The sequence below is a fragment of the Talpa occidentalis genome, unplaced genomic scaffold (assembly GCF_014898055.3).
Source record: "Talpa occidentalis isolate TD23 unplaced genomic scaffold, MPIMG_talOcc4v2.1 talOcc4.6, whole genome shotgun sequence".
NCBI classification, from domain to species: domain Eukaryota; kingdom Metazoa; phylum Chordata; class Mammalia; order Eulipotyphla; family Talpidae; genus Talpa; species Talpa occidentalis.
In genome coordinates, this window is record NW_023604972.1 from 50,301,985 (window position 1) to 50,328,307 (window position 26,323).

The 26,323-nt window shown below is 41.1% G+C and overlaps 1 protein-coding gene and 1 pseudogene across 4 annotated transcripts in view; both read right to left on the bottom strand.

Moving 5' to 3' along the window:
• Nucleotides 1–8,880: 8,880 nt before the first annotated feature.
• LOC119260969 (60S acidic ribosomal protein P1-like) lies at nt 8,881–9,256 on the bottom strand (annotated as a pseudogene).
• A 4,274-nt stretch (nt 9,257–13,530) lies between these two features.
• Nucleotides 13,531–26,323, bottom strand: part of PLAC8 (placenta associated 8) — a 31,447-nt gene continuing 18,654 nt past the window's right edge. For all 4 annotated transcript variants that reach the window (XM_037530224.2, XM_037530227.2, XM_037530225.2 and 1 more), the window contains 4 exons: nt 26,028–26,166; nt 22,988–23,112; nt 18,202–18,325; nt 13,531–13,816 (listed from right to left, as the gene is read on the bottom strand). In XM_037530224.2, the coding sequence (XP_037386121.1) occupies nt 18,221–18,325; nt 22,988–23,112; nt 26,028–26,136 (339 nt within the window). In that variant the 5' untranslated portion in view covers nt 26,137–26,166 and the 3' untranslated portion in view covers nt 13,531–13,816; nt 18,202–18,220. The remainder of the gene's footprint in view (nt 13,817–18,201; nt 18,326–22,987; nt 23,113–26,027; nt 26,167–26,323) is intronic.

The window sequence follows — 26,323 nt, forward strand, 5'->3', positions numbered from 1 at the left end:
TAACCACCCCAACCCTCTGGGAAAATAAACCTTCATTGCAAAAATAAACCTAATTCAGGGCTCAGGTGTTGCTACTTCTTCACCAGAAGGGGAGCTGCTGTCCCTTAGCCATTGAGCCCTCTTTTAAACCAAAGTGTGGCCTGACTTTTGTCCTCCCATTTAATTTTCCTCCTCTACTGTCCTTTTTTGTGCTTCATTTATTAACGTGGTGTAGGGTAAGGTAAAATGTATCAGGCTTTTCTGCCCTCCCGCCATCAGGATAGATGAGGGAACCCTGTGGTCCTGAATGCATGCCTGACGGCGGGCACCTGGAGTGGGTACACCTGGGCTGAGACTGTGCTTTTTAAGGGCAGCGTCACAGGGACGCCAATAGAAGCCAAGAAGCCAAGAAGCCGAAGAGAAGCAGAGAGAAAAGCAAAGAAGTGGAAGCAGAGAGCCCAGAGAGAGTGCGGATTTGCTGGGGGCTGGGAGGACTGCCAGCCTCCCAGCCCCCCAGCACCCCTGCCTGCCATATGCCTGGTGAACCCCAATAAAAAACCTGCAAAAGCCACTGAGGACTCTGACTCCTCCTTTACCCAGTCTGTTGGATCAGAAAACCTGCACTGTGTCTGTTCCTGCCTTTACACGTGGTTACTATATAATTTATTTTCAGAAACTACAAAAAATTATTAAATGGTTAAAATAGACTGACAGGTCAATCTTGAATGGGGTGGGAGGGTTTGAGGATGGGGTGAGGAAAAGGAAAGATGTTTTGATGTAAACAAAACAAGTACATTTGAGTGTGTTTTGTATATTTCTGGAGCTAGAGGAGTGGGTGTTGAGAGGTCCCTGTAGATTAGTTCAAGAATGGTGCGGGGGGGTGGGGTGGGTGTGAGAGGATTCACCAGAGACAGAGTGGGGAACAGAACAGGCAGATCTACTGAAATACACTGCTGAGGGGAGCAGCGGGCCAGACAGGAAAGGTCTGCTATGCCATGTGGGTAGCTCCCTGGCTGGATGAAACTCGTGGCTATTGATAGCTTGATAGCACTGTGTCTTTAACCCCTGTGCCACTAGGGAGGCCCCAGGTGTGAATGATTTTTTTTTTTTTTTCTGTAAGATTTATTTATTTATTTATACAAGAACTGGGTACAGTCAGCAGCGTGAGAGGGTGAGAGAATTCACCAGAGCCAGAGCAGGGAGCAGAGCAGGCAGAAGGACCGAAGTACACTGCTGAGGGGAGCAGCGGGCGGCAGGAGAGGTCTTCGTACCATGCGGGACCCTCCTCCAGTGGCCAGGGAGCAGCCGGGGATCGAACTGGTGCTTGCAGAGGCTGCAGGTAGCTTCACAACCCAGCACGCAACCGCTGCGCCACTGGGGAGGCCCGTGAATGATTTTTAATATAATTTGTGTGCATAGTGAGAAAGAGAGAAGGCAGGATTTCAAACAATAGTGTCTTTTTTAGGCATAGATTTATTTAGAAATCTTATATTAGACAGAGTTGTTAACATTTCTGCTACCTAGGCAACAAAATATGGTTCTGTTGCTGACATCTTTTCATTTTTAACAAAGTGAAATCTTAAACTCTTTTAACCAACTTGTAAAAAATAAAAGCTAAACTTGAATATATTCCTTTATCTTAAGGAAACGTATATATATAATCCTTTATCTTATTTTTTATTAAATACCATTTTATTTTTTTAATTTTCTTTTTTTATTTAAATTTTATTTTTTATATTCCCCTAACAATTACAACCCCATTATTTTGACCCCAAGCCTTCCTTTCCCCACCCCCCAGCCCCCACAGAGTGTCTCTGGTTCATAGTTGTTTGTTGATTTTGATATTTTCTTTCTTACAGTTACTTTTTCCTGGTCCCTTATTTAAGTTTTCTAGATTCCTGCTATGAGTGAGACCATCTGGTATTTTCCTTTTTCTTTTCTTTTTTTTTTATATGTATTTATTTATTTATACAAGCACTGGGTACAGTCAGAAGCGTGGGAGGGTGAGAGAATTCACCAGAGCCAGAGCAGGGAACAGAACAGGCAGACTGAGGAAACACACTGTCAGCTGAGGGGAGTAACGGGCGCGGCAGGAGAGGTCTGTGCGCCATGTGGGACCCTCATCAGCGGCCGGGGATCGAACCGGCACTGCAGAGGCTGCGGGCAGATTTGCAGCCCAGTGCTCAACCGCTGCGCCACCAGGGGAGGCCCCTATTTTTCTTTTTCTTTCTGACTTATTTCACTGAGCATGATCTCTTCCAGTGCCATCCATGTTGCTGCAAATTGCATGTGTTTATCTTTTTTTGAATGCTGAGTAATATTCCATTGTGTATATGCACCACATCTTCTTGATGCAGTCATCTATTTTTGGGCATTTGGGTTGTTTCCAAAGCTTAGCTATTGTAAACAGTGCTGCTATAAACATAGGGGTGCAGGTGTTCTTTGGAATTGAGGTTTCTGTGTCATTTGGGTAAATACCTAGGAGTGGAATTGCTGGATCATATGGAAGCTCTATGTTTAGTAGGTCCAGAAATCTCCACACAGCTCTCCATAGTGGTTGGACCAGTTTGCACTCCCACCAGCAGTGCAGAAGAGTTCCTTTTTCTCCACATCCTCGCCAACATTTGTTGTTGCTAGTTTTTTTAATATGTGCCATTCTCACTGGGTAAGATGGTATCTCATGGTAGTTTTGATTTGCATTTCCCTGATTACAAGTGATGTTGAACATTTTTTCATATGCCTGTTGGCCATTTGCATTTCCTCTTCAGAGAAGTTTCTTTTTAGCTCTTCCGCCCATTTTTTGACTAGATTGTTTTCTTTGTTTTTGGTGAGTCTTATCAGCTCTCTGTAGATTTTTGTGATCAGTCCTTTATCATTGGTGTTGTGTGCAAAAATGTTCTCCCAGTGGTGGGGTTTCTCTTTGTTTTTGTCAAACAATAGTGTCTTAATAAAACTCCAAAAATTGCCCATCCCCTCATGTGCAAATGACCAGTCAAACTGACTTGGTGGGGTCAGTGAGGGTCGGTGGGGGCCAAAAGCTTGACACAAGTCTAAGGTGCCCTCTGGCAGAGATCCACAAAAAAGGGGTTAGGTAGGCCCTAGATAGCTGCCAGAAGGAGAAAGTCAAAATTCAAAATATACCACATTAAGGTAACAGCTGCCATTGTCTCTGCCAAGCACCAGGAGCAGCCTCCTCACATGTCTCTCACCTGTGTGTCTCTTCCAAGTCTTCCACCTATGTGTCTCCTTCCAGCAGAACGAGGGTGCAAGACAGAACTGAAAAATTCAAGAGAATCTGAACATGCGTGTGTTCGTTATAACCAAGTGTGGCTGCTTCTCTTCTAGGCCCTAGCTGTCCCCATTCAGAAAGTCAGGTCTAAGGAATGCTGGGAATTGTAACTCTTGACACCTGTGGTGTCTTTGGTGCTGGGCATGGAGTCTGTAAAAACAACAGGGGGTAGATTGTTTCTCTAACACTAGTTTGGTTTTTTTGTTTGTTTTGTTTTTAAAGATTTAGTTATTCATTTTACACAAGAACCGGGGTACAGGCCAGATGCACAGGAGGGTGAGAAGATTCACCAGAGACAGAGCGGGGAACAGAACAGGCAGACTGACGAAATACACTGCTGAGGGGAGCAGCGGGCGTGGCAGGAGAGGTCTGCGTGCCATGTGAGACCCTCGCTGGCCAGCGGGGATCAAACCGGTGCCGCGGAGGCTGCAGACAGCTTCACAGCATGGCGCTCAACCACCTGCGCCACCAGAGGAGGCCCTAACACTGGTTTTTAGTCAGGAATGAACTGCAAAAGGTTTACAATTATTTGAAATAAAGTTCTGGGGATTTCATCAGCATTAGAAAGAACTGTGAAAACAATCTCTCTACAGCTCAGGTCAAAGAAGTCTGTGACAGGTTAGCAGAGATTAGCGCACAGTGACTGAGGGACTCTAGCAGAGCTACTTCTTGTTTTCTCATTTTTAAACTAGGATGTGATTAGCAATCTAATAAGCAACAATGAACATCATTTTTGTTGAGTATTGTTTTAGGAAGAAAAAAAAGAAAAGTGCTGCGCCTCCCCTGGTGGCGCAACGGTCGAGCGCTGGACTGCGGAGCTGTCTGCAGCGCATGTTAGATCCCCGGCCGCTGGGTGAGGGTCCCACATGGCACGCAGACCTCTCCTGCCGCCCGCTGCTCCCCTCAGCAGTGTGTTTCGTCAGTCTGCCTGTTCTGTTCCTCGCTCTGTCTCTGGTGAATCCTCTCACCCTCCCACGCAGCTGGCCTGTACCCCGGTTCTTGTATAAATAAAAAAAATTAAAAAAAAAAAAGCCTTTGAAATTTAAAAAAAAAAAACAAGTGCTGATATTTGAGTTCAAATTCCAGGTCTAGCACTTACTAAGGGCCTTTCGATAATTTACTAACCTTCTTGAATCTTAGTTATTAACTTGGACAATTTATTAACTCCTTGCATCTCCTCAGTTCCTATGATCTGCAAAATGTTATTAATATTTGCTTTACCATGCTGCTGAGGAAGAAGTCAATGGAATATATTTCAGAGCATCTAGCACCATGCAAAGCATGTTATATGTGCACAATAATGGTTGGTTGGATCACTATTGAAGCTGAGTTAGAGAAACACTGTAGCATTGTTCCAAGTATTTTTATGGCTACAATTTATTACACCTTAATAACTAATCATTTTCATAAATTTTCTTGTGTTTTGTGAAATATACACTGGGGTAAAGAGGCATTTAGGATTAAAGAGGCATTAAGTCTGCTTTTACTAAAATGGTTCAGAAAAATAACTTTCTCTACATATAGATTTATATATATATATAGAGAGAGGGGGGGAATTAAATAAATAGAATGTTGATATCTGGGTAACCTTTTTTTTTTTGGTAGGACCCTTGTCGGTGGCTGGGGATAGAACAAGGATAGAACGGGGATAGAACTGGGATAGGTTGCAGGCAGCCTCGCAACCCAGCGCTCAACCGCTGTGCCACCAGGGGAGGCCCTGGGTAATCTTTTTTTTTTTAATTTATATCTTTTACATCATTGTGTATTCCCTGTAAAATTTCCACCACCAATTCACCCATGAACCATCACCATAGTCCCTTGTGCTCTTCTCTCCCCTGTTTCGATCCCTTTTCCTCCCACTCCCTCACAGAATGTCTCTGATTTATAGTTGCCTGCTAATTTTGTTATATTATTATTATTGTTATTTCCCCCCTTTATTTGGTTCCCCATATATTCCTCCATCTGGCTTATTTCACTGAGCATGATCCCTTCTAGCTCCATCCATGTTGCTGCGAATGGCATGAGTTTATCTTTTTGATTGCTGAATAGTATTCCATTGTGTATATACCACATCTTCTTGAGCCAGTCATCTATTTTTGGGCATTTGGGTTGTTTCCATATCTTACCTACTGTGAATAGTGCTGCAATAAACATAGAAGTGCAGGTATCTTTTGAATTAATTTTTTGTGTCATTTGGGTAGATTCCTAGGAGTGGAATTGCTGGGTCATATGGTTGTTTCATTTTTAGTAGTTTGAGGAACATCCACACAGGTTCCATAGTGGTTGGACCAATTTGCATTCCCACAAGCAATGTAGGAGGGTTCCTTTTTTCTCCACATCCTCATCAACATTTGTTGTTTCCTGTTTTTTAAAGATTTATTTATTTATGCATATTAGAATTGGGGTACAGGTCAGAGGTGTGTGGGGGGGTGGGTGAGAGGATTCACTAGAAACAGAGTGGGGAGCAGAACAGGCAGATTGACTGAAATACACTGCTGAGAGGAGCAGCAGGAGAGACAGAAAAGGTCTGCTGCGCAATGTGGGTAGCTCCCTGGCCTGCCAGGGATTGAACTTGTGCTGCAGAGGCTGTGGATAGCTTCATAGTGCTGTCCTTAGCCCCTTGCGCCACCAGGGAGGCTCCTGTTTCCTGTTTTTTTTAACCTGTGACATTTTCACTGGTGTAAGTTGGTATCTCATTGTGGTTTTGATTTGCACTTCCCTGATTATAAGGGATGTTGAACATTTTTTCATATACTTGTTGGCCATTTGCATTTCCTCTTTGGAGAAGTGTCTTTAGCTCTTTTGTCCATTTTTTGACTGGATTGTTTACTTTGTTTTTGTTGAGTCATGTGAGCTCTTTGTAGATTTTTGTGATCAGTCCCTTATCAGTTGTATTGTGTGCAAAATTTTTCTCCCAATCAGTGGGGTGTCTCTTTGTTTTGATTAGTGTCTCTTTTGCTGTACAGAAGATTTTTAGTTTGATGTAGATGTTTGTTCATCTTTTCCTCGGCTATCACTGCTTTGGGGGATATGTCTTTAAAGATGTTACTGAGATGTATGTTGCATAGAGTTTTGCCTATATTTTCTTCTTTATATTTTATGGTTTCTGGTCTTTCATTCAGGCCTTTTATTCATTTTGAGTTGTTTTTTATGCATAGTATGAAGTAGTACTCTAGCCTCATTCTTTTGCAAGTAGCAATTCAGTTTTCCCAGCACCATTTATAAAACAAACTGTTCTTGTTTCATTGCGTATTCTTTGCTCATTTGTCAAAAATCAGTTGTCCATAAATATGTGGGTTTACTTCTGGGTTCTCTATTGATACTTGGGTAATCTTAATGAAGGTTATTTACACTGTAACAGGGCAGACCTCAGGAAAAGGGGAGGTTCCAGTTTCCCTGCTCCACCCAAAAATATGTTTAGATAGAATTTTCTAATATCTCCAGAACAGGGAAGAATAGAATACCCCCTGCCCTGTAACCATGCTATCACTATAACTTTTCTTTAAGTTTACGATTATATCAGAATAAAAAATATATAATACTACTGAATCCCTAGCATATAGCAAACACTAAACAAGACATTCACATACATTATCCCCACATCATTCAATGCTCATAATAATTGTAAGAGAAAAATCCTATTATGATCTTCATCATTTTACAGGTGTGGCAACTGAAATTCAGAGAGCTTAAGCTATTTAACCAACAGCAGTATTTGGGGCACTAAGATTCAATGACAGGTCTAACTTCAAATTCCATGTTCTTAAATCACACAAGTCCCATTAGTTACTGGCATCAAAAGGACAAAACAAAGTTTACAAAAGTATTAAGAAGTTGAAAGCTTAAAAAGTTTGGGATTAGTGTGTCCCAGGGTCCAAGGGTTGCTTGAAGCAATAGGTCAAAAAGGGCACTGTTTTAGGGTGTAGATCCCAAAAACTCACCTTCCTTTTCAATAAGTTCCCTGTTCAAAGTGGACCACATTTTTTTTTTAAAGATTTATTTATTTATTTATACAAGCACTGGGTATAGTCAGAAGCATGGGAGGGTGAGAGAATTCACCAGAGCCCAAGTGGGGAACAGAACAGGCAGACTGACGAAATACACTGCTGAGGGGAGCAGCGGGCACGGCAGGAGAGGTCTGTCACGCCATGTGGGACCCTCGCCAGTGGCCTGGGATTGAACCGGCACTGCAGAGGCTGCAGGCAGCTCTGCAGCCCAGCTCTCAACTGCTGCACCACCAGGGGAGGCCCCAAAGTGGACCATATTTTGAGAAATAGTTGAATTATTGAGACTCCTTATTCAGTCTATTCCCCTTCACCAAGGGTGAAAAATACATTTGAATAAAAGTTTTTTTTATAATAGAAATAATGTCATAGCACTTAATGTAGGTGTATTTCTGCCTAGTATAGCACTTCACCCCCTCAACAAGCATTTATTAAATATTTTCTGTGCCCAGTAGTGAGCTAGTCCCCGTGGTTGACACACAATAGAGAGAAAGTCCAGTTAGTTTCCATTTCAGAAAGGTTTAATGCTGGTAAGGTGGTAGCATATCACTGTGGCATTAGTGTCCCACCAAAAATATGTTTAGATAGAATTTTCTAAGATCTCCAGAGTAGAACAGGCCTTTTCCAGTATGTGTCACTTTGTGTAAAATATTTGGCATGTGGCACTATGGTCAATACAAGGCCTGTGGGTCTCAGAAGAAATTGCTACCATTATTATTTTTTTTTAAAAATGTATACTATTTGTCTATGCATACAAGAGCTGGGGTATAGGACAGAGGTGTGGGGGGCAAGATACAGAGTGGGGAGCAGCACAGGCAGACCAACTGAAATACACTGCCGAGGGGAACATAGGGCAAGACAGAAGTGGTCTACTGGCTATGTGGATCAGCAACCTAGCCAGGGATAGAACTTGTGCTGCCCATAGTTTCATAGTGCTGAGTGAGACTCAACCCCCCTTCACCCTCCTGCCTCCCAGGCCCCTGCTACCATTATTTAAAGAATACAGATTATGTAGATTTAGGGATATTTCTTGAAACAACCTTTTTATTGGAGAAACCTGTCTTAAGGCAGGGCAAACACCCAGAGGCAAAGTTTTGTTATATGAAATCAGAAGAATGGTCTAAAAAAGAAAAAAATAGGAAGTGTAATTGATATGCTGAGAGAAGAGGGAAAAAGTGGATTTATAAAATGCTCAACTAAAACTAGACGGTCAGGTGGCATGAAGTCCTAGCAAGGAGTCTAAGAGAGGAGGAGGAGCAGGAGCTGGTGGTGTGGATGGAAAAGTGGTGCTGAAAATAAGTGAGAAGAGCATCTCCCAAATTGTGTGCTATGGAACTAGCATCTACTGTGTTCTCAACACTGCCACCTACAGCAGATCATGGGAACAGCAATAGTAGTCATGTAAAAATCTTATAATGAAACAGCTGCTTGAATGTCTGAGGAAATGTTCTAGTTTACCCAAAGAGTCAACACTGGTAGACTGTGAGATCATGATATGTCATCCTTTTGAATTTCTTTTTAATAATATGTGACCCTTTACTCTTGATCCCCAGACATGCATTACCTTGGTAACCATTTCATTTTAACAGTTCAAATTTTTACTGAATGTGTTACAAAAGACCTTTAGTCAAAAAGACCAAAGCCCATATCATCATCAGACTCCTCAGATTCTTCTTTCTTTGCCTCTACTTTCTTCTCCTCAGCTGGAGCAGCAGCAGTGGAAGGAGCAGGACTACCTGCAGGGGCAGCCCCTGCAGCTGGGGCAGGCCCACCAGGCCCTACATTGCAGATGAGACTTCCAATGTTGACATTGGCCAGGGCCTTTGCAAACAAGCCAGGCCAGAAAGGTTCAACATTTACACCTGCTGCTTTAATGAGCGCATTGATCTTATCCTCCGTGACCGTCACCTGGTTCGTCGTGCAAGATGAGAGCCCAGTAGATGCAGGCGAGCTCCGAGGCCAAAGCCATTGTGCGGGCGAGGGCTGGACAGACGCTGCCGGGCGCGGTGCTAGTCGCAGGATGAAGTGAGGGGCTCACCCCAACGCGGCCTTAGCTTCCTCGGAAGGACCGAGCACCTTAGCGACAGCTGAGGAAAAGCAGTAACCATTTCATTTTAAAATTTCATTTCATTTTTTACTTTTGGTGTACGAAATGTAACATTCCATCTCTCAAAGTGCAACTGCTGATTTCCTCAGATAGAGATACTCTTGAGCGATAAGTTTGCAAAATATTGTCTACATTTTCTGTATTAAAATTCATTGTAGCTTAAAAACAAAAACCCCAGAAGGCAGAGCATCAACAACAGACCATTACAATAGTGAGGCAAAAACCTATAGAACTGCAAAGAGAAATAGATGAATCTATGGTCCTACTTGGTGACTTCAACACCCCCCCATCAGCAATGGACTGATTTGGCAGGTAAAAAATTGGTAAGGGTGCAACTGGAGTTCAATTACACTTCACAGCACCGTACCATCGACCAAGTAGCTCTAACTGACATCTGCAGATTAATTCCTCCAAAAGCCACAGCATACACATGATACTGAACGCTGGCCTCAGATTCCCTCAGCCAATAAAAGGAAACAGAGTTTGAGGAAAAGGAAAGTGGTTTAATTTGTCAACAAATGAGGAAGGCAGCAGACTCATGTTTGAAAGACAACCGTCCTCTTTGGCAGAGGGCAGGGTTATTTATACAAAGGAGTAAAACAAAAGGGAGATGAAAAGGGTAGGCATGTCCTGTGGATACAGGCATATGGAGATTTCTGGTAAGCGCCAGCTTGCTTCGTTAACACCTGATGTTTAACTTCCTTATTATCCTCTTAGGGAAATGTCCTTCCTTTTCCTTAGACTGCAAGAAGACAAACAAGGGGTCTTCAAACCAGCGGTAATTTCAAGAAATACGGGAAAGGCAAACTTGTGAATTCTTATCTGAGAGATTGGTCATATAGAAGGCAAACTTGTCAAATAAGGCGGAAATTGCAAGTGAAAGGGGAAGACAAACTTGTTAATTCTTATCTAAGAGACCAGTCATTTGTAACTGCATCACTCATATGTCTCATGCTCACATGGAACATTCACCAAAAGACCACATCTTGAGCCATAAAACACACCTAAGCAAATTAAAAAGAATAGAAATCATCCATGCATACTCTTAGATCATGATAAGGTTAAACTAGAAAACACTAACAGAAAGATAGCTGGAAAATTCCCAACTACTTGGAGATTAAACAATAGGCTTTTAAATACCATATGGGTCAAAGAAGAAAACTCAAGTGAAAGTGAAAAAGTGTTTTGAACTGTTCAGTGACATGAAAGCACAGTTTATTAAAATTTGTGAAAGCAGTGTGTACATCAAAGAAATATCTAAAATCAGTAATCTAGAATCCCATCTTAGGAAACTAGAAAAAAGAAAATTTAATCCTGAGTAAGCAGAAGAAAAGTAAGAAGGAGAAGTAGGGTAGATTAGAGCATACATCAGTGACACTAAAAACAGGAAATGAAGAAAACCAGTGAAACCAAAAGTTGATTCTGTCAAAACATCTATAAAATTGGTAAACTATTCAGGTAGTTAAAACTAAAAAAAGAAAGAAGATTAAAGATGAACTTATGCCCATCTTGTTAAAATTATTTCTAAAAATCCAAGAAGAGGGGATGCCCCCTAATACATTGTATGCCAACAGTACCCTAATGCCAAAACTAGACAAAGATGAGAAAAGGAAACTATAGACCAATATCCCCAATCAATACTGATGCAAAATTCTTCAACAAAATACTGACAATCAAGTTCAAAAATATACTACAAGGATTACACATCATACCCAAGTGGGATTTACCCTAGGGATGAAAGGATGGTTTAATATTTGTAAATAATTCAATGTAATATATTATATAAACAAAAGAAATGATAAAAATAATATGGTAATATCAATACATGCAGATTCAATGTCATTCTGGAAGTCCCAGATAATGCAGTATGACCAGCAAAGAAAATTTAACTTATACAGATTGAGAAGGAACAATAAAACTGTCTTGGTTCACAGTTGACATCATTTACATAGAAAATCCCAAGAATCAGCCAAAAAAAAATTCTGTACCTAATAAACAATTATAGAAAAGTTGCCGGGTATATGATATGGTACAAAAGTCAGTTGCTTTCCTGTGTATATTAAAGAACAGTTGGCCTTTGAAATTTTAAGAGTATATATGTTGAAGGTAGGAAAATAGGGAATTTTGAAAAGGAAAAAGTGGCAAGAGAATGGGTTAATGAGGTAAACTGAGGCTACATTATGAAGAACTAGGGAAAATTTGGGTCTGTTGTTTTGAATATTCACAATTTAACTTGTGGTACAGTGTATGGAGTGAATTGGAAAGAAGGCAATGAGAACTGGGGTTGCTTAGAGGTGAAGACTAATTCAATCACTATGAATAAGAATCTGCAAAGAGATCATGAAGATCTGCATTTTATCCAGGTTAGTGGAGAAAAAGAGATGGCAAACTAATTCATTCCATAAATAATTTGAGTTATTATCTAGTAGGCATTGGGCATTGTTTTAGGCACTGGGGATACAGCAACAAATGAAGTAGAGGGCCTCGCCGGTGGTGCAGCGGTTGAGCGCTGGGTTGCGAAGCTGCCCACAGCCTCTGCAGCGCTGGTTCGATCAACGGCTGCTCCCCGGCCACTGGAGGAGGGTCCCACATGGCGCGCAGACCTCTCCTGCCGCCCGCTGCTCCCCTCAGCGTGTACTTCGGTCCTTCTGCCTGCTGTGCTCCCCGCTCTGGCTCTGGTGAATTCTCTCACCCTCCCACGCCTCTGACTGTACCCAGTGCTTGTATAAATAAATAAATAAATCTTTAAAAAAAAAACAAAAAACAAAAAAAAAAGCAAATGAAGTAGATCATGCATTGAGGGTACTTATCAAATGGGGTTTAAGTGACTGAAGTTGGTGTCTGATTAGATGTAAGAAGGGTAAAGGTGTGATTAGGCAAGCATGAATCATTGATTCCTAAATTTCTCATTTTAAAAAATGGTGATATTATTTGATCTGTTGTGTAGAGAATGCCTTGAGAACATTCAGATGGATGAATGTTTAGAAGTCAGCTGAAGAGAAGATCTCTGAACATCAACTGAGCTGAACATCAATAAGGAGACGCATCAACAGTAAGGAGAAATACTAAGGAATTACAGTCCTCCGTGGCATATGGGAGGCAGTTGCAGTCATAGGAGTAGATGACACTGAGAAGAACGGGAGGTATAAGAGGAGTGGACCCAGGACAGAATCTCACAAAACACCTGCATCTGTAAGATAAATAAAGGAAGGGTCTCAAGTTGAGTGCCTATTAGGTTCCAGGTGCTTTCATGTTTTATTTCCCTGAAACTTCACAATGAACCTGTATAGTAGTTTTGCCTGACAGATGAAATGGACTCAGAAATGTAGGAGCAGAACAAAAGGAAACGAGGAAATGAGAGTCTCATTAGGGTAAAATGTTGCACATGGATCAAATAGGATAAAAATTTGAAAAAAAAAGAAGTTGCTACTACATTTATCCAATCAGATTTAACTAAAATTGAGTCATACTGAATTTGATAATTGAATTTTTATTACTTGCTTTGATATCTCATACTCAAAAGAGAAAGGAAATCGACGCAATGAGAACCCACCAGTGTGCAGCTGAGAAACGGCATTGTGTGTTATTGCTCTGTCAACATTAATAATACTTGTAGATAACACAAAAAGAGGCAAAAGTTCAGGTAAAGTACAAGTGTTTTACAATAGTTATCTGTATTTTTTTTTTGTATGTATCTCTCTCGCTCCCTTTTTAAGTTCTTAGATGAAAGAGAGTTGAGTTACTGTGAGCTGAATTCTTCAGTGTATGAGAACAAGATTAAAAGATCAAACCTTGAGGGCCTCCCCGGTGGCGCAGCGGTTGAGCGCTGGGTTGCGAAGCTGCCCGCGGCCTCTGCAGCGCTGGTTCCATCCCTGGCTGCTCCCCGGCCACCGGAGGAGGGTCCCACATGGCGCGCAGACCTCTCCTGCCGCCCGCTGCTCCCCTCAGCAGTGTACTTCGGTCCTTCTGCCTGCTCTGCTCCCCGTTCTGGCTCTGGTGAATTCTCTCACCCTCCCGTGCTTCTGACTGTACCCAGTGCATGTATAAACAAAACAAACGAATAAATAAATAATATAAAAAAAAAACAAAACACATGCCTCTTTAAAAAAAAAAAAAAAAAGATCAAACCTTGAAATTAATGAATAAAGACATTTTATTTAGAGCAAACACATAAAGAATTGAATTAGTAAAAATCTTTTATTTGGCTTGTATTTAGCTGTAATACAAAAATTGTAAGCCAGAAAATTTAATAACAAGAAAGCAAGAAGAAATTAAGCTGCATCATTTAGCAAGGGCACCATGCTTGTAAAACAAAGTAAAATTCTAAATTTTTAACCCATTTAACTGTGTTTGAACGCATTCTTCAGGTCCAAAAGATAGAAAAGTAGTCAGGCTGAAAGTATTCGCTGATTTAATTCCTTCATTAAGAGTTTTCACCTATAAGAGACACAAAAAGAACATTTTCTCAAACTACTGTTCTATTTTTATACTTTTAATTTTACAATCAATTTAGATTCATAAGAAAGTTGCAAAGACAATGCAGAGAGTTCCCATATATCCTGCACCAGTTTCCCTACTGGTTAATACCTCACTATGTTTGTCAAAAGAAATGGACCAGTGTTGATACATTATTATTTTTTTTGAAGATTTATTTATTTATGCATAAAGAACTGGGGTACAGGTCAGAGGTGTGTGTGGGGGGCTGAGTGGATTCACCAGAGACAGAGTGGGGAGAAGAATAGGTGGATTGACTGAAATACACTGCTGAGGCGAGCAGCGGGCGAGACAGGAGAGGTCTGCTGCGCCATGTGGATTAGCAACCTGGCGAGGGATGGAACTCCTGCTGCAGTGGCTGCTGATAGCTTCATAGTGCTGAGATTTAACTCCTTGAGCCATCAGGCATGCCCTGATGCATTATTATTAGTCAAAGCCTACACTTTATGCCTCAGTTTTGTTTTTTTTTAAAGATTTATTTATTTATGCATACAAGAACTGGGGTACAGGCCAGAGGTGTGGTGGGTGAGAGGACTCACCAGAGACAGAGAAGGGAACAGAACAGGCAGATGCATTGAAATACACTGCTGAGGGGAGCAGCAGACGAGACAGGAGAGGTCTGATGTGCCATGTGGGTAGCTCCCTGGCTGACTGGGGATCTATGGAACTCGTGCTGCAGAGGCTGCGGGTAGCTTCACAGTGCTGTGCTTAAGGCCTTGCAGCACCAGGGAGGCCCATGCCTCAGTTTTCACCTGATGTCCTTTTTCTGTTCTAGGAACCCATCCAGGATAACACACTATATTTAGTTATCAGGTTTGTCTATCTCCTCTATACTGCGAGAGTTCTCAGACTTTCCTTGTATTTGATGACCTTGAGAGTTTTCAGGAACACGGGTCAGGTATTATATAGGATGTACTTTGATTTGTGTTTGTCTGATGTTTTCCTCATGATTACACTGGAATTATGGGGTTTTGAAAGGAAGGTCCCAAGGGTCAAGTACCATTGTCATCACATCATTTTAGGGTAAATGCATGAGGTATTACTGAAGAAGTTAACTTTGATCACTGGATGAAATAGTTTTGTCAGGTTTCTTCACTGTAAAGTTACCCTTTTTTCTCCCTTTTCATACTATACTATTTGAAAGGAAGTCACTGAGCAAAGCTATAAAGAAAGATTGGGGAATTATACCCTATCTCCTTTAAGGAGAGTATCTAGATAAATTGGAATTTTTTTGTAATCTTGGGAGATTTGTCTATTCAAATGTATGTACATATTCAGGCATATGAATACATAGTTATTTATAGCAGTATGGATTCATAGATATTTTGTTGGGATTATAACCCAATACTACTTTGTTTGTTACTGAATTGTTGATTGTTGGTTCTTGAGAGCTTTTCTGTTGGTTCCTATGTCTCTTTGTCTCAATCTATTGTTAACATAAATCAAGTTATTCTTTGAGCTTTGTCTTTCGTTTCTCCCATTTCAAGTATTTGCATATTAAATTTTATTGTCAGTAAATACTTTAGTGTCCAAGTTGATGAGCTGGAGTTAAGATCACAAGATATTTTAGTTCAAACCTGTTCACAGATTTAATGAGATTTCCCTGTGGTTGAAACATAATCAGATGTCAGGATTCATCATTATGTATATGTGGGGCGATATTTTATCTGAATTTTATCTGAATTGTCTTGGTGTTTATTTAAATAGACAAAGTTAAAGTGTTTTAGTTCCACATCTTTGCTTTGGATCTCATCCTCTGTGCTTATCATTATCAGATTAATTTTCCTAAAGTATACATCTATTTATGTTGTTTCCTTGCATAAAGCTTACAATAATTCAAACTGCCTATTAATGTTTTTTCCTACCATTAGCCTGGTATTCATAATATTGCATGCGAATGCTCCAATTCATTCTAGAAAATCACTTATTTCTCATTATTTTCCTACTTAAACTATATGTTTGCTCCAAGTTGGATATAAGTTCATGAAGATATTCCTTCCCCCCCACTTTTTTTTTGCTTCTGTAATTTTACTAATGTTCTTGCTGATTAGAAACAACACCCAATTCTGCTAATGTGAATTTTCAAGGCACCTCTCCTGTCAGAATCTTATGTGCCCAATCTGATCCATTTCTATCCTTTGTGCCCTGGGCAGCAGACCTGTGGACTCCAGCAGCTCTTTCTTGCCCTCTGCCTTTCTGGCAGGTTCAAACTTCTGGAAGCCCAGAAGACATCAAAATGTAAGAGTACTTTTTCTCTTCGTAACTTTCTGTGGGGTTGCCTTCTAAAGAGTCCTTCTAAAGTGAAGTTATTTTTCTCAGGACTTCCATTTTCACAAGGCTCTCCTTTGAAATTCCTATAATTGCGCCCTCCTGCCCTCCCTGAGGCCAAGAGGTGGTAACAGTTAAGCGGTTGTTAGCCCAATTACTCCATCATCTCAGTCATTTCCTGGCACCCCCCCCCTCCCCGCACCTTTATATGTTTCTTCATTAATTCCTTGCCTATTGAGTACCGTCTATATTCTGATTCTTCCTCGTTAGGATCAAAAACCATTTCTATCAAGAAAATTTCACTTATTCCTCTCACAGTATATGATCTTTTCTTCCTCTGCAACATAAAACCACACTTTTGTCTAAAGGCATCAATAGTCAAACTCTGCATTTTACTTTGGGGCTTATCTAATCCCCTATTTTTGAATATAAAGCCTTTAAGGACCAGAGGACCTGCTTATTTATTTTTGTCTGCCACAGAACCTAGCAGTGTCCAGCATAGCACTAGGTATTTGACACATTATTTGTTAAGAAGCAAGTGAATATTTTTTACGTATCTTCCAAGAGTTATTTTTGTTACTTTATACAGAATCCTATTGACATGACAAGTGAGATATTGCAAAAAATGGAAAAATTAATGTTTTTTCCTACTCAAGATATATTTTATAGTCAACTCACAAAATCAACAGCTAATTATGAGAATTTTGAAAAAATTAGTTGGAAAAACTAGATTGAATTTCATTCAGATGGTGAAACTCAAGATCATATTTCTAAATAGTCTATATACCTCTTTCAAAAGTGACTTTCTCTAATACAGCTTTTCTGTTTACTCTCACTTCGTTTTTGATAGATGCTCTAGGCCATAACCAATCCAACTATTACATAACATGTAATTTTCACTTGCTCTGTTATTTTGTAATTATTTACCTGTTTATTTTTGTCAATTTGTTGGTGTTAGGAAGGGAACTTGTTTTCTACTTCTTTGTATCCCTGGTATTTTACAGTTACTTCATTAATAGACCAACTGAATTCTAAGAAGTTCAGAAAAAAAAGGCACCATCCCTTTATTTGTTAGAGTATAGAGCTATTATTACGGACTTAATGTCGTGTCCTCCCTACTCCCCAACTCATATATTAAAAGCCTACGCTCATGTGATGGTTACCTTTGGGAGGGAATTAGATTTATAAGGGGTCATGAAATTGAGAACTCCAGGAGGAGGTTACTGTCCTCATAAGAAGAGAGACCAGAGCTCTCTCTTTCCCATTGAAGGTAAAGTGAGAAGGTGGTACTGTTATAGAGCAGCCCCGATATTGAACGGGTTGCCTGTCTATGGGTCCTCACCTGCGTGCTTAAAAGGGACTTATGAATACTCCACTACAGGCACACACAAAAGGTTAATAAAAGGTTTATTTACAAGGGAAAAGGAAACAAGGAAAATGTACAACTCAGGGAGAAAATAGGGAAATAAAGTCTTTAATGCGTCCTACCTGATCCTACGACCTGGAAACCCAAAGTCACTCTCAGAGCTGGCCGGACGCTGCGAGATGGCAGAGTGCCAAAATGGGAGAACCCCTCCAAAGCCCACGTGTCTGCCTTATATCAACCTGGCTACTTAACCCCACCCTCAGGTCCCATCCACCTTCCCTTTGGTGGTGATGGGATTTGGAGTTCCCAGTGTCTTTGGCTTTGGCCTGGGGTGGGGGTGGAGTCCACAAAGCCTGTATGGAATTAACTTTAGGACATCCTTTTCCCCCTAACAGTACTAGGTAGAGAACCTCATGAAGGAACTGCAATGGCCTGTACCTTGTTCTTGGACTTTGCATTTTCCAGAACTATGTTTAAGCTGCCCAATCTATGGTATTTTCTTATGGCAACTCATGCAAATGCATATAGCTTGCTTCCTCATAAGGAGAAATTAAAATCAACCTTTGTATTAAGATGACATTTGGGAGACTTGAGGAATTGTTATAACTGTATTATTATTCAAAATAAGGCATGCTTTCCAGGATCTCTAATTATATTTCTGGAAAAAAAAAAAAAGCCCAAATTTGGTACTTACCATTAGGTTTTTCTTTTTTTTAGAAAGCATTCATGGCTCTCCTTCTATTGATGTCTCTCTTGATTTGGCAAAGAGAACAAGTGGGACAGCAGTAGACTATCAGAGAGTCACCACAAATGGATCCCTGTTTGAAAACACAAAAGAAATAGAAATGTAAAATCCATCTATTTGGAAATCAAGACTCGTGCACTTTCAAAATATTTTGAAGAGAAATAGAAAACACTTTGAATTCAGTTTGTATGGCTACACCAAAAAAAAAAAAAGTAATTGATTTTTCCATATCATACTTGTCTCTTTTTATGACATCAAATATTTTCCTATGTTTTGTAATATGGAAAATAGAAGACATATAATCAAACTATCAATATAAGGGTGAAAATGAGAAATTTGGGAAGTAAAAATAAAAGAAATTTAGGAAATAAAATCTTAAAATTCGTTTCTCCTATATCCCCTCCTTGTCTGTGAAAGCTACTAGAAGATGGTTCTATAATATGAGGGACTAAACCATTGCAGAGAAACATATGGGACATAGGATACAGGAGTCTAGGGCCTCCCGGGTGACGCAAGGGGTTAAGACGCAAACTATGAAGCTGTCTGCAGCCACTGCAGCGTGAGTTCAATCCCTGGCCAGGGAGCTACCCACATGGGGCAGCAGACCTCTCCTGAATCACCTGCTGCTCCCCTCAGCAGTGTATTTCGGTCAATCCACCTGTTCTGTTCCCCACTCTGTCTCTGGTGAATCCTCTCACCCCCCACACTTCTGGTCTGTACCCCAGCTCTTATACGTATAAATAAATAAATCTTAAAAAAAAAAGAAAAGAAACAGGAGTCTAAGGTAGGAAAGAAGGACTCTTCAGTCACAAGGTAAAGGAGATACCAGGATGAAGGGAGAAAGAGTAAAGAGCAAGTAATTCAAATGGTACCAGTTTAAAGAGTGACTTAATCAAGAAGACGAAAATGCAGTATTGAAAGTGTTGGTAAGATTTTAGAAAGCTGTGAAAGAATTTGGTAGTAAATTACTTATAAGTGAATGGAAAACTACTACTTAAAAAGCCAGGAGTGATTAATACAAGGGCATATAAAGTTTAGCAGGAAAAGCAATCATGACTCAACTCTGATGAGCAGAGAAATAAAAATGTAAATAGAGAATATGGATTTAGCCAAAATTACAACTTATTGGAAAGCATGGGATATAGAAAGGTGCTTGCATGTGATAGGGAAGGGAGAGGAAACAGAGTCAAATTCTTATCTTCTATAGTGGGAGATCAATAGACAATGCCCCAGGGCCATGGTGTAGCAGACCTCTCCTGTTGCACCTGCTGCTCCCCTCAGCAGTGTATTTCAGTAGATCTGTCTGTTCTGCTTCCTACTCTGTCTCTGATAAACCCTTTCACCCCCCCACATCTCTGGCCTGCACCCCAGCTCTTGTATGCATAAATAAATAAAATAAATCTTTAGAAAAAAAAATAGGCAATGCCCCAATGAGATATGGAAACAATACCCAAAGAATCAGGTCTGAGAAAAGGGAAGTAGGGAAGACAAACAAGTTTAGAGACTGATGTTTTTCTTAAGCCTTGCAAATTTGATAATTTAATTTATTTATTTGTTTTTAAAGATTTTATTTTTATTTATGAATATAAAAACTGGGGTGTAAGCCAGAGGTGCAGAAGGTGAGAGGATTCACCAGAGACAGAATGGAGAGTGGAACAGGCAGATCCACTGAGATACACTGCTGAGGGGAGCAGCGGGTGAGACAGGAGAGGTCTGCTGCACCATGTGTGTCACCTCCCTGGCCAGAGATTGATCTCTTGCTGCAGTGGTTTTCGATAGCTTGATGGTGCTGAAACTTAACCCTTTGCACCACCAGGGAGGCCCACAAATTTGATAATTTTAAAAGCTATTTGGTTATACAATGTTGAAATATTGAAACATTTAGTAGGTCAGAAATTTTGGGCCATTTTTCGGAAATATGAACTAGATGGGATTACAGTGATGGAGAAAGCAAAGCACAGTCAAAGAACCTGAAACTAACATGGCATTGGCAATACATTAGATAAGCCCTGGGTTCAAAACCTGGAAACTCATAAAAGTAGATGATCAAGCTGGGGAACAGAAGACAAGGAGGTTAACTGGAGCCTGTTTGAGCAGCTGGGTTGTGACTTTGCCCGGAATATAGCATGCAAATGAATTTTATGGAGGATTCCTAAGGTGGGTTTGGGGTCCCAGGAGAGGGGTGAGATAAGTAAGGGTGAGAGAAGAGGGGTGAGATAAGAGAGGGGTGAGATAAGATATCTTATCTCATAAGATGTCAAAGTCCCCTAAACTCACCACCAACATACGAAATGAAAAAGCAAAATGCTGTGCACTTTAGAGAAATCAAAATCATTCTGACCTATGGGAGAGTCATGGTGTTTTATGACTGATATTCATTGAATATTTTTTTTCCTTTTTGCTAAATAGATCTTTCTTTCCTGGAACCTTTGTAGTTTTAGATGTTCCACAGCTTTTTCTTAAAATTTTCCCATAATTTAAAATTATATCTGTGATTCATTCAAACTGTCACACATCAATAGTTCATCATTATTATTATTGCTGGGTAGCATTTCATTAAATGGATACATCACAATTTGTTTATCCATTCATCTGCTCAGAGGCATCAGATTGTTTTTAGTTTTTGGCTATTTATACAAGAACTGGGGTACAGGCCAGATGCGCAGGAGGGTGAGAGGATTCACCAGAGACAGAGCAGGGACCAGAACAGGCAGACTGACTAAATACACAGCTGAGGGGAGCAGCAGGCAGACAGAAGAGGTCTGCTGCGCCATGTGGGACCCTTGCTGGCCAGCCAGGATCAAACGGGCGCTGCACAGGCTGCGGACAGCCTCACAGCACTGCACTCAACCACCTGCGTCACCAGGGGAGGCCCTAGTTTTTGGCTATTATGAACGAAACTGCTCTCCAAATTTTTGTACAAGTTTTGGTATGGATATATATTTTCTTTGGTCAATTTCTAGGAGGAAAATTGTTGAGCCAAATGTTAGGTGTAAGCTTAGTTTTTTAAGAAACTGCGCTTTTACTCTCACTAACTGAGCATGAAAGTTTCAGTTCCTATACGTCATCACTTGTGGTTTATTCCGGTTAATGTTAGCTATTCCAATAGGTGGGTAGTGGTGTGTCTGTATGGTCTTCTATTTATTTATTTATTTAGTTTGTTTGTTTGTTTATACATACACTGGGTACAGTCAGAAGCGCGGGAGGGTGAGAGAATTCACCAGAGCCAGAGCGGGGAGCAGAGCAGGCAGAAGGACCGAAGCACACTGCTGAGGGGAGCAGCGGGCGGCAGGAGAGGTCTGCGCGCCATGTGGGACCCTCCTTTGGTGGCCGGGGAGCAGCCGGGGATCGAACCGGCGCGGCAGAGGCCGCGGGCAGCTTCGCAACCCTGCGCTCAACCGCTGCGCCACCGGGGAAGCCCTGTCTGTATGGTCTTAATTTGCATTTCTCTAAAGACAAATGATGCTGAACAGATTTTATGTGCTTATTTACCATCCAAATATTTTTTTTATTTCTATTTTATTGTGTTAAGAGCACTTAACCTGGGCCTACCTGGTGGCGCAAGGAGTTAAACACTGTACTATGAAACAATCCACAGCCTCTGCAGCATGAGTACGATCCCTGGTCGGCCAGAGAGAAACCCACATGGCGAAGCAGACCTCTCCTGTCTCACCCGCTGCTCCCCTCAGCAGTGTATTTCAGTCAGCCTGCCCGTTCTGTTCCCCACCCTGTCTCTGATGAATCCTCTCACCCCACCCACCGCGGCCCTCACATCTCTGGCCTGTACCCCAGCTCTTGTTTGCATAAATAAATAAATCTTTTTTTTTTTAAAAAAGAACACAATCCATTAACATATTTTAAATGCATACAACATCTTAAATGAATGTCAAAATAATTATATAGAATAAAAGAAGCCAGAGGGCCTCCCCGGTGGCGCAGCGGGTTGAGTGCAGCACTGTGAAGCTGTCCACAGCCCCTGCAGCGCGTGTTTGATTCCCAGTTGGCCAGGGAGCTACCCACATGGTGCAGCAGACCTCTCCTGCCTCGCCCGCTGCTCCCTTTAGCAGTGTAGTTCAGTCATCTGCCTGTTCTGCTCCCTGCTCTCTCTCTGGTGAATCCTCTCACCCTCCCGTGCCTCTGGCCTGTACCCCAGCTCTTGTATAAAAATAAATAAATTTAAAAAAAAGAATAAAAGAAGCTAGACAAAAAGGTGTATATTGTATAATTCTATTATATAAAACTGAAGAAAATGCAAATTGATCTGTAGTGACAGAAAACATTGATTGATGGTTACTTGGGAAAGAGGAAGGATTACAAATGTGCATGAGTGGGGGTGAAGATATTGATTATCTTAAATGTGAAGACTGTTCATTCTCCTGTTGCATAAAGTGAAGCTTATGAAGTAATACAATGTGTATTTATGAAAAGGTAGAGTTGAGTAGTGACTCTTTCTACTACCAGTGCTTATGTGGGTGGGTTACTATACCTCTTAAAACTTAAGAGTCCTTTCTCATCTGTAAAATGTGGTAGACTTATCTGATTTAGAAGGTGGCATAAGAATTTAGTGTGGTAACATGTGCGATGAACTAGGGATTTTTGTGTGATTGCAAATATGAATGTTTTTTGGGAAGCATCCATTCCGGGTGATGGATACCATCAAATGACCTCCATGTTCATAACAATTATTTTGAATGTGGATGCGTATTTGAATAATGCAGTATTATAGGAGACTTACAGGAATGCCATATCGGCTCCGAAACAGGGTCCTCATTGCAACACTTGCCCCACACAGGCAGCATTCATTCATGTCAGCTGCAACTTGACAACAAAGGCACGGGAAGCAAAATGAGCCACAGATACCTGGACAAAGGAAACCAGAGTACAAGTTATTCTAATCTGTCCGTGTGTGCCTGTAGTGGAGTCCCTTTTTAGCGCACGGATGAGGACCCACAGCCAGGCAACCCGTTTTATATCGGGGCTGCTCTGTAACATCCCCACCACAGTTGAAATTTCCTTACACAAGTAACAGTCCAAATCATGGGGTCTTTGCCACATAAATCATGCCAAGTCCACTGCAACGTTCATCATTCATCAGCTTCTTCCTTCTCTCCCAAATCCTCAGTATTTTTTTTCAGGAATGATTGCAGCTTGGAGGCATGCATTTCTTTTATAGTACTTCCTTTATCCATTTATTGAATGAGTCACTGAAACCTAGCCACATTCCAGAGCTTATCCTTAGTACCTACATACCCTTGTCTGAACTCTAGTAGGGGAGACACAGATAATATGAGCATTTTTCCAACAGAAACCTACTCAGGATGCCAAGGGATCACCGAGAAATGGTCCTCCAAGGCTGTGAGAGGAAAATGCTGTTTGATCTGAATAGGCAAGGTTGACAAGAAATTTTATAGCTAGACACAAGGGGAAAGAGTCTCTTTGGGATAACTTGTTTGTCTTGGTAATGTAACAGGGTGGTCCCAGGAAAGGGGGAGGTTCCCTGCCCCACCCAAGGGAGGGTGGAGCTGAGCAGGAAGAGGAGAAGCTGCAGAAGAGAAGGAGGAAGGAGCAGGATGGAGCCAGAAGGAGACCTGGAGGAGGCGCAATGGAGCCTAGAGACACGTGAAGAAACTGTGCTTGTCTTTTGGTCGTGGACTGGGTGACACAGATGTGGGTGAGACCCGTGGGGAGGTGACAGTGGCAGCTTTTATCTTGATGTTGATTTTGCTCTTTTCCTTCCGGGCTTGTCCGGTTGTTTGTGACCCTTTTCTGTGGGTCCCCACTGGAAGATGCTTTAGACTTGTAGCAGGCTTTGGGGCCTTGTTCTGGGCCGATCCCATATGGATGGAGTTTTACCCACGAGGGGACGGGTAACTTTGGGTGCTTCATTTAGAAACTAGACTCTTTGCCTTACCTGTATTGTTTCCTAGTTTTATTAAAGTTCCTTCCCATTAAAGTCTCCTATGTTTTGTGTTGATACGGCGGATGGCAGAACCCATTTAGAATAGGCAGGTTTGCGGGGTTTGGGCTGCCCCTCTCCCTGTCCTATAACAGTAACAGCTTGTGTTCACTCAATATGGCTGGAACCCAGAGATGGGTGGGGATAAACTGGAGCATGAGGCAGGTTGGGGACCAGTTGATGAATGGTCAGAGTTAGTCATGAAAGTCCCAAGGAACCACTGAAATATTTTAAAAAGTGTTATAGAGCAGCCCCAATATTAAACAGGTTCCTGGCTGTGGGTCCTCACCCGCGCGCTTTAAAGGGACTTATGAATACTCTACTACAGACACACACAAAAGGTTAATAAAAGGTTTATTTACAAGGGAAAAGGAAATAAGGAAAATGTACAACTCAGGGAGAAAATAGGGAAATAAAGTCTTCAATGCGTCCTACCCGATCTGATGACCTGGAAACCCAAAGTCACTCTCAGAGCTGGCCGGACGCTGCGAGATGGCAGAGTGCCAAAATGGGAGAACCCCTCCAAAGCCCACGTGTCTGCCTTATATCAACCTGGCTACTTAACCCCACCCTCAGGTCCCAGCCACCTTCCCTTTGGTGGTGATGGGATTTGGAGTTCCCAGTGTCTTTGACTTTGACCTAGGGTGGGGGTGGAGTCCACAAAGCCTGTATGGAATTAGCTTTAGGACATCCTTTTCCCCCTAACAAAAGGAAGAATGATGTGGTCGAATCTGTAGTTGGGAGACTTTCATGAAGTAATGAACTCTTTACTAGAAGTAATTGTAATTCACTTACCTAAAGAATAATACTAAGGGCAGGAGGATTAACATGTTTATCTTTAGAGGATTTAACTATGTAGTCTAATTATCACTCTGAATTGCAGGTGTTGAATTAATATCCTGAGATGGTAAATCATCTTGCCCGTCTGTCCACTAAGGCAATGAGAATGAATAAGTAAAATCAATTGTTCTATTTCCTAGGTAATTTTTCCCCTCTATGCTTTTCAATGCAATTATCAATCAATTCATTTCAAATTTCAATTTCATTGGTAAGTTGAAATTTAGTGCATTTTTCTCTCCTGGTGTTGACTACTACGTAGAATCAAGACAGGCAAATAAGCCTCAGAGCAATTTTCTTCTGTAGGCAGGTTTGCTTGTTTCTTGTTGATATTGAGAATTAACTTCCTTGATTATCTCTGACACCCCCTTCTCACCTCCAAACTCTTTTCTCTTAAATTTACTTAAAGAGACTTAAAACCAAAAACAAACAAAAAAACCAAAACAGAGTCAAAAACATTTTTCCCAAAGAGAGGTTAATAACCTTAAAATTCTTTATTCTTAGGTATGTACAATACTTAAAAGCATAAAATAAACAAATTCTTCTCTGAGCTAAACATATGGATGAAAAAAATCCTTGTGTTTTGGGTACAATGTAGTCATAAAGTAGTGAGTTTAATCTGTAGGTCTAACAAGAATAGTCTCCTTTTTCTTTTCTTAAATCAGTTAAACTTGAAATTTCCCTGTTAACTTCATAGATGGCCTAACTATAATTATTAGACCAGGTCTGTTCATGGTAGAATTATTAACTTTTACTATTATTTGAACTCCAGAACTTATTTCAGGAGTGAGGCTATTCTTGGAAGGACTGGAGAAGAATTAACTTGTTCATCATTGCTGCAGGCCTCTTATCTATACCATTGATGGAAGTGCAGAGTTCAAAAAGGTGAGGAACTTTAATTACACAGTAAAGGATAAAGGAGGGATTTGGTCTTTGACAGTCACTTCCACATCAATTATGGGACACTTTTCCCAGCACTTACAGACTCCGCAGTCGCTGAAACAATCACAAAGGCCTGTCTGCCAGTTGGAGGCTTGGGGCACATTACATGCAGGCTGTGTTACAATGACCACTGGTGCCTGAGCTTGCATTTTCGATGCAGGGTCACAAAGTGTTGTGGTCTGAAAGGGAAAAACAGAAAGGCTAAGTAACTCCAAGTTGCTCTTGGGAGCCTCTGTTTTGTGGCACTCTGCTTCACTGGTCAGTGAGACAATTTATGTCAAGTTGCTTGCTGATCTTTGAAGAATGTAATTTTATCTCCACCTCCTCAGAATACAA